We start from the raw sequence: 8,698 nt of genomic DNA, 5'->3' as shown, positions 1-8,698 counted from the left end.
CCACAACATCATATGGCAAGCATGATTTTAACTTTGAAACGGCTTGAAAAAGAGACTCGTCCTTTCGTGATATTTGCGACCATAACATTTTACAAATGAGGCCTGAGCAACAACCCCCCCCCCCACCCAATGTATCCCACAGATATTATTTACATCGTTACGCAACATAGCAACCTAGCCGTATTGTTGTAAAAATTTACATATGACTGAATGTCATGTCAGTTTGGGTTGTTTTATGGCTTCGCTTATATTTAAAATCATAAACTATTACACAAGCAACCTATTTTGGCAAAGAGAGTACAGTTTTTAGTATATTGTTACGCGCTATTATTATTTTCAGCCTGGTGTACATTCACTTTAAATTGATACACACAAATTCCTCTTCTTTGGCTAAGCTGTTGGAACGAGTTGTTTTTCGCTAGCGATGATTGTTTAAGGCAGGGGTCGGCAACCAAAATAACAAGAAGAGCCATTTCTTTCCAATTCGGTACAAAATTCAGTATTTCAAGAGCCGCAATGCATCTGAGTACATACTGTACATACGTACATATCGTCAAGAAGCAGCCCGTAAAGAGCCACATGCGGCTCCGGAGCCGTAGGTTGCCGACCCCTGGTTTAAGGCTTTCACGACACTCGGCCTCTTTTGTCTCCCCAGAGCTGATGTTCACACTTTGCACGAGGGACTGATTGTAGGTAATCACCCCTCTCCAGCTACATTATAAGCACACCACCATACAGCTCATCTATAATCAGAGCGTCGCTTGTACAAGCTATACAATCTATACAATCACAACGTTAAATTAAGTCTTACGTTGAAAATGATTACGCAATTCCATTGTAAGTAGCTTTAAACAAAACGCAAACTTTATTCAAAACGAATGTCGTCATGAAAAACCGATTCATCTGCAGCACATCCAAGGGAATAAATAACACGAAGGGCTACAGATCACACGTCGCCCATGACTGGAGGTGCGTCTCTGCCTAAATGTCAATGTACTCTATATAGAACACACAAAACACACGCCAACCTATAGCAGCAACTGGTATTCACAGTTGAACTTATTCTAAAAATTTAAAAGGTCTATGTTTACAGTTCTTAAAAACAAATCAGAAATCGAGCAGTTGATTATAAACTGCAGTTAACAGCATTTCAAAACAAGCAGTTCTTTCGAAGCAAAATCTGAAATTGTATTTCAATCGGCCGATGTGTCAATAATTCGACACGTTCACGACCACTCGGACTAAATTCTAAATTTTAATTCACAGCAGCAACCGCAATGTGGTCCATTTCACCATTCAATTGATGGACATGCAAGATTACTTTCCACGCATTTCACCATGCAAGTATCCTTGCATGTCTACATATGCAATACATACAATTAATACAAAATAGTGAAATAATAACTGAAAAGCTATACAACTTTTTGCATAGCAAAATGTTACCGTTTCAGTGGACCTTTTTGCTATATCCCATGATGATATAGCTGCTCACCCCGAGTTATAAATCCTCTGATACGTGCATTGTCTTTGTATCGTTCACCTTTTGGCGTTCTCTGGTCTACCACTGGTGATACAATGCCATAAAGAAGGATGTCTCTGGTGTGGGCGTATTCAGTTTCAAAGACAATGCATATATTATATTATAAGAGCATGTTTGCATGTTCACCACAGACTTGATTCATTGCAAAATTTATCTATTTGGTGTTTGAATATCTTAACACCTATTGTATTGCCAGCACGGGGAAACCCTATGATTATTTTTCATGGTACCATTTATAAAAGATAAAGGGTTAGACTTCAAACCATTCTACACATTGTCTTATATTCGTAAGGGAGCCATAATTGTATTATTATCGCCACCAGCCTATTATTGGTGAACAACCTTAACCCTCTTAACTCCAAAGTAAAGCTGCTCAGTCAGCATTATCTTGCTCCTTAACCCTAATCTTTCACGTGTACCCAACTCTACCACCAATTCAATGAATAAGGCAGTGCAAACCCCTCTATTATCGAGCAAATTCGTTGACAGCATAAGAAGCCACCTTATACGGCCCCTCCATATGTACGACATCAACATGTACTATAACACAAAGGCTCCAAGTGAAAGCTGCTTTGGCAAAGACAAGTTCACAGGAACGTCTCGACGCACGCGTTCCTGCGTGGGTGGTGCGAGCCGTCCACCCACGCCCGCCTCTCGGTGGCTCCGCTGAGGCTCACGACGGGAAAGAGCATCGCGTCCTGGTACGACGGCGGGTCCTCCTGCAGGGAAATCTGCTGCGAGAGGCAACGGGACGTCCTGCAGCTGGTGTCCTCACCCAGCTGCGCGCGGCTGCTCGCGCTGCGCGAAAGAAAGTTTGGCCGAGAACCTCGCAGGGCACGCCGCAGGGATGAGCGCCGGCTGTCCCGCAACGAAAGTCCAGAGCCGCAGCGGGAGAAGATGGAAGAGCTGCTCATGGCCCTGCGGCACCCCTCGCAGGAGCGCGCCTGGCTGCTCGGCGTGCACGAAGAGCAGTTGGCGGCGTAGGCCGTCGGCTCCGTCATGTCCATGAGCACGGCCTCGGAGTAGCTGGGCACGAGCTGCCGGTTGCTGCGGATGTGCCACTCGAGGTCAGCGCTGTCCATTGTGCTGATGCGTGGCAGGCGCAGGTAGGTGGTGGCCTCGGCGGGCGGAGAGCTATAATCCAGGCCGAAAAGCTTCTCGATGTGGTAGTGCACGAAGGCAGTCCGGTACTCCATCCACACGCGCAGTGGCCACGACAGCAGCAGCAGGGCGGCTGCCCAGAAGACAGGCCGGGAGACGTACCAAGGCAGCTTGTCTGGGTCGGCAAAGGCGATCACAAACTCTTTGAACTCCACGTTCTTGAGGTGCATGCCTTCCCTGGCCTCCATGTAGTCGTCCTGGCCCTCGTTCTCGCGGAAGAAGCGGGCGCGCTGGTTCAGGTACGCATTCTCCGACTCCGGGTTGGCGAAGCTGAAGCAGCGCGTGAAGTGAAGCCTCGTGACCGGGAACTTTTCCAGCCCGTAGATATCTTTGGAGACGTCCCGCACGCCGCAGTGCGAGAAGTCGAACTCGGCCTCGGAGACGCGCGTGGTCACCCTCTCCTGGTACATCTGCGTGCTCGTGTACGCCTCCCCGTTGCGGTAGCGCGTCACCTGGCGGGTGCGCCGCACGTAGTGGTAGCTCACCGCCTGCCACCAGAGGCAGGGCTTCGCCTCTTGCAGGCGGCGGATGCGCTCGTAGGCTCCGCTCACGTCCACCTTGTATTGCCGCTGGCTCTGAGTCTGGCAGTGCCAGCACTCGAAGAGGTACACCACGTAAAGCATGCCGAGAAAGGCCAGCGGAATGTACACGTAGCCGTTGGCGCATGGGCTCTCGTGGTAGACCATGGTCTTGCCCGTGTGCGCCTGGTCAAAGGCAAGCCGGGTGACGGTGGTGAGGTCGCACCACGTCAAGGCGCCCAGGCAGCCGTACATCAGCATGGTGAGCACCAAGCACTTCCAGTTGCTCTCTCGGCACAGAGAGGCACCCAGCGAAGGCTGCACCGGGCGCTGCTGTATCGTCACCAATGCAGATATGGGCACAAATTGAATTAGGGCTTTGACGAATGGCAGAATGCATAACAGCAGTAGTATCCACATTCGTAAACGTTCAAAGCTTTCACGTGTGAATTACAACAGAGTCGTATAATGTTGTTCTTGTAACAGTGGAAATGTACATGGTGTAAATGTATTATTTAAAACGAGCTATTTTATATGCCAATAGCCTGCGACAGCTCTCTAGCCCTTGACAGCATGATTTAAACAAATATATAGACCAGATCTATGTATCGGTTTCAGTAAGGATTGGACGAAAAGAATGCACTCATGTAGAATATTAATAGAGGTATGTAAAGTTGTATATTTAAAATACAGGGAAACCAAAGCAAGCGATCTAAGATGTGAGATGAGAAATGTTCTACAACATTCCAAAATGTAAATTCAGGATATTGCTTAAAAGGTGTTGCATCTGATGCTTTAATATCACGGAATGTTGTTAAATGTTCATTGTCTTTTTCAACATTTACTGGTAAAAACGCCAATTCACAGATTTAATCTCAAGTTGAAAATTATGGATGTAAAACTGCTCGAGGCTGTTAGTGCAGGCAGCTAAAGCATTTTCTAAATAATGTATTATTACAATTAACAGTTGTTATTGCAATATGAAGTGTATTTGTTTTATAATTTACAAACATTTACTATTTAACATTACATAAATGTTTCAACATATTTTTGTAGCTCCACTTGACATTACTGTGTTTATAATTTGCACTATTATAGTTGCTTTTCTTCTACGAAAAATTGCGCTCAGTAATTAACTTTGAAAGATGTTATTTAAATATTGATGATTAAATCTATTCCCTTCATTTATTTGGCACAGGTCTCCCATGAAGAAAAAAAGATTGAATCTTAAATGGGATCCGTTTGGCAATCACATCACCTCAATTTTAAATGACCATGCGAATACTTGCAAGTGTTCCACATAATATGCATATGCCGTGTTCTTAAAATTGGTTTAAAATAGGTGTTTTTAATATTATCGAGATAAATACAGGCTGCATAACGACATTCAATTGGAATTTAAGCCAACCAAACTGAATTTCCAGTGTTATTTAATAAGTGTATCTTCTGCACTTAGTATTCAGAATAATTCTGTATCACATGTGTTGTATGGAATTATGTTTCAAATATTTAAAACAATACTATTCCAAATTATCGGGTATTGTTTCATAATAGTGTCCGGCAATATATTGCCTGTATATTGTGTCCAAATCTCTCTCCGAGAGACTGGATTGCAATAAATACTTGAGTATATGAACACATAACGATAAGTACTGCTAATGCAATCATGGATAAACAGCCCGCACTGTGATCATAAAATCCAATGAGTGGTCGGAATGGTCACTTTATAATTACAAGACTTAACATTGATGCGCCAGATGTAGATTGTTAAATGGACCACGCGTTAAAAAGGCCCAAGAGTAAACAGAATAATTAACTTGTGCTCAAATAAAAACTGATAATGAAATCCAACATATAGTATATGTGGCACAAGTCGTATATAGAGAAGTGGCACATCTCATACAGCATCTGTGGCATGCTGATTCTTAACACACCTCGTAAATGCATGTCACATCAGATCGACTTATTGAAAAGGCCGTGTTTGAAACGTACCTTAAAAATCTACCACGTGCGTGCAGGTCAACAATAAGGCAGCAAACAGCATTACACAAGCCACGCAAGTAATGGCACCATGTGCCACTTTTTGCACAGTGCCAACATCAAACACGCTTCTCCATGGGTGGGTTTTGTTTCACAGGGGCCAATTGTAAGCCAATTTAACCATGCATCGAAAAACAATTGAAGCTGGCTTAATTGATTAGATCACATTAATTATTAAATACGGTGGTTCATTCAAACAAATTGTCTACTTAACGTAATTACCACACACGCGCACGCACGCATGGTGCATCTATAACTTATCTCGCTCTCCCCGGCTATCCGCATCGCATTGCCGTTAGTTATGATTACAATACTTGTGTATATGAAAATGCACTTGAAAATGTTCATCTGTGTAATTGCAGCTTTTAGTCGCGGGTAACGTTATAGGGCGCATTTTTTTGCAACCGGTTTGCAATCTTCTTCATCGTCATCATTAGCCATGGTCGCATGTCGCATTTTGAGAGGTGTAATATTACAACGTAATGTGTAAATGTGTTTTGTAACTACACCTACTCTGCAGCATCAGTATGAGAAGTGTTGTGTGGTCGCCCCCACCCACTCAAAGAATATCCATCACGAATGAAAAACGTACGGGAACACAAAGCCGATCACTCCGGAAACAGCCCATGAACAAAGTGGTGCCTCGCGTCTTTGTGGAGGAAAATAAAATCCCTCGAATTATCCACAACAGATTCCTTTCACCGGTGGTGTCGCCGCGACTTAATCTTGTCAGGATACACCGCATAATGTATCTTATTAAAACATAAGCAGTGCTGCAAACAAGTGTAAAAAAACTGCAATCAGATAATCCATTCACATGGAAGATATAGCAAAAAGCTTCTTGGAATAATTTGTGAATGGAAACATGTCCATATGTTGCTTTGTTTTCGCCGAATTAAAACCATTGTTTATTTATGCAGTGCATGTTTTTGCCTTCCCACATGGCGTACACATTAAATAATGTGGTTAACTTTGTAGAAATATTCCATTTTTATTTTCGCCTTTACAAATTATACATGACGGTACATGAGCTTGGTCCCGGTGACATTAACACGTTTAACAGTTACGAGATTAAGATGTATTAATTTGATTTACAACGGAATGGAAAGCATCCTATAGAACATATACCAAGGAGGTGGGGAGATAAAATCAATTCGTATTGCCATGCACAAGTATATAGTTCGCATGCAGGTACTCGGCGGATTATACACATCGCGGGACATGGAGGCCTTCATCCAGCAGTGGATTGACCATAGCAGATGATGATGATGACCATACAATAATTCACAACAGCGTGCTGTAGATGTTGCTTCTCCTTATAAAGGGAGAACTTACACTCAACGGTTTATCATCTTGTTATAACGATGGTAATGATGATATATTGCCTATCTGAATATATAACCCATTGCGCTCTGATTGGAAGATTTTCTCCTAGGTCAATGCAAATGTAATTGCTGCAAGGCAAAAAAATGGAATGCATACGGACTTGAATATACGGGATGTATAATCATTAACTACACACACACACGTCCATACGCTGTATCGAGACACCCGTGGATCGGAGAAGATGGAACAAAAGCTGGAAGGCGTGCAAAGAAGCTTGAAAGAGGTGCATACTCGGAATTACACCGAGATATAAACACGTGGATCAGAGAACATACACAATTATGCAACATCCTTGAGCAGGACACGTCGCTGGAGGGAGTGATGACCGATGGCCAAGAATGATGACGATTTCTTGCGAAGATGTTTTGAGTTTCGATAACTATAATGGAGCAGCTGCAGCCAAGGGAATGGAACGAGTTAGAGAGGACGTCCAGCGAAGAGAGATGGAGCGAATGAAACCAGCTCGGGTGCAGGTGCAAGGTGGATTGTGAGAGATGGCGAGGACGTGGGGATGCCTTCATCCAGCAGCGGATTGACCATGGCTGACGATGATATTACGTGCAAACATTTCTAAACAATATACTCTTACGACTACTAAATACAGCATTGGCATGGGAATTGGTGTGCGTTTATTATGCATGGCCATCACGCATGAAAAAAAAAACCAGTGTGGAGATGCCTTAATCAAGCAGTGGATTGATCATGGCCGATGATGAATGATGACGACGAACCGATGAATACGAAATCCACAAACAGTGTCTAAACTGTGTTCAGACAACAGTGCAAAGTAGGGGGTTTAAACCCCCGAGAGGCTGGCTGCCTCACCTCTCCCCGCATCCATTCGCAGCGTGGCACAGCCTCCAAGCCCGGGGTCGCTGCCCCCTCGCTGGCCACCGGGGTGCCCGCCTCCTCGCTCCTGCTGTCCCCTGCACCGCGAGACACCATGGCGGTGCTGACTGCACCACCACCAGCACCAGCAGCTGCTGGTGCCGCGACGAGCTGGGGCCGCTCCCGCACCACCCCGCCCCGAGCCAGCCCGCGCCTGCAGACGGGCAGCCTGCTGACACATCACGGGCAGCTCAAGCTGCTGCTGATGCTGATGCTGCTGCTGCTGGTGCTGGTGCGAATGATACTGCTGGTACTGCTGCTGCTGATGATGATTGATGATGCTCTCGTGATGGTTGGTGATGGAGCTGGTAGCAGTGATTATACTGCTCCGGCTAACGCAGTTTGCAACTGATGCTGTTGATGAAGCTGGTAGCAATGATGATGCTGATCCTCGTTACATTTTTCACGGATGTTGTTGCTGCTGCTGCTGCTAATGGTGTGATGAAAACGCCGGTGGTGGCAGTGATTACGCTGCTCCTGCTAATGCATTTTGTGCTGATGCTGTTGCTGCTGCCTGGGTCTCGTGGTCACTGGAGGCGAGCTGCTTGCTGCGCGCACGCACGCACGCCCTCCAGCCAGCCGCATATTCATCTTGCGCTCATGCTACCCCTGTCTCGCAAGCCCCCCCCCCACGCACCTCACACCCCCCCTCCCTCAACCCCTCCACCACCCCCCCCCCCCCAACTATGCCAGAACCCCACCGTTACTCCCCCCCCCCCCACCAGTGGTTTTCACAGTGACGTCATCTCATCTACACATCGGTCTCATAGCCCGGAGCAATCGTACCCATAGATTATCCCCCAACAGCTGACTGCTGCGGCGGTTGTGCGCCTTTCATGTTGTTGTTGTTTGGAAATCCCATGAATGAAGAGAGGCGTGGGTCAACTGTGTTGTAAGCACCGCCAAGCGAAAAGGGATAAAGAACATTTATATGCTACGCGTGTGTGTTTACGCGCTTACTTTCTCGACCCCGCACATCATGATGAGCACGGTTGGCTACGTACGGTACGAAAGAAATTCAACGTAATTGCACACGAGAGCTGTAGGTGGTATTCCACCGTCCGTGATCAGAATCAGAATATTTATTTATACTGGAGGAATCCGATGAGCTATAAAGCTCTTTTTCACAGATGTCCAGTCGTGGTGGGTGTGTAGTAATAGGTGA

The 8,698-nt window shown here is 45.6% G+C and overlaps 1 protein-coding gene across 1 annotated transcript; it reads right to left on the bottom strand.

Moving 5' to 3' along the window:
* Window positions 1–842: 842 nt before the first annotated feature.
* Window positions 843–8,111, bottom strand: LOC133347117 (transmembrane protein 151B-like). Its single transcript, XM_061559101.1, has 2 exons — window positions 7,471–8,111; window positions 843–3,552 (listed from the first exon to the last, which is right to left on the bottom strand). Exons 1-2 carry the CDS (start codon window positions 7,588–7,590, stop codon window positions 2,128–2,130), a joined length of 1,545 nt encoding a protein of 514 aa, XP_061415085.1. The 5' UTR covers window positions 7,591–8,111; the 3' UTR covers window positions 843–2,127.
* Window positions 8,112–8,698: the final 587 nt, after the last annotated feature.

The sequence above is a fragment of the Lethenteron reissneri genome, chromosome 25 (genome assembly GCF_015708825.2).
Source record: "Lethenteron reissneri isolate LAM-NWPU_2019-01 chromosome 25, ASM1570882v1, whole genome shotgun sequence".
NCBI lineage: Eukaryota > Metazoa > Chordata > Hyperoartia > Petromyzontiformes > Petromyzontidae > Lethenteron > Lethenteron reissneri.
The sequence above is the reverse complement of the archived record's forward strand: the minus strand, read 5'-3'. Positions and strand labels throughout refer to the sequence as shown.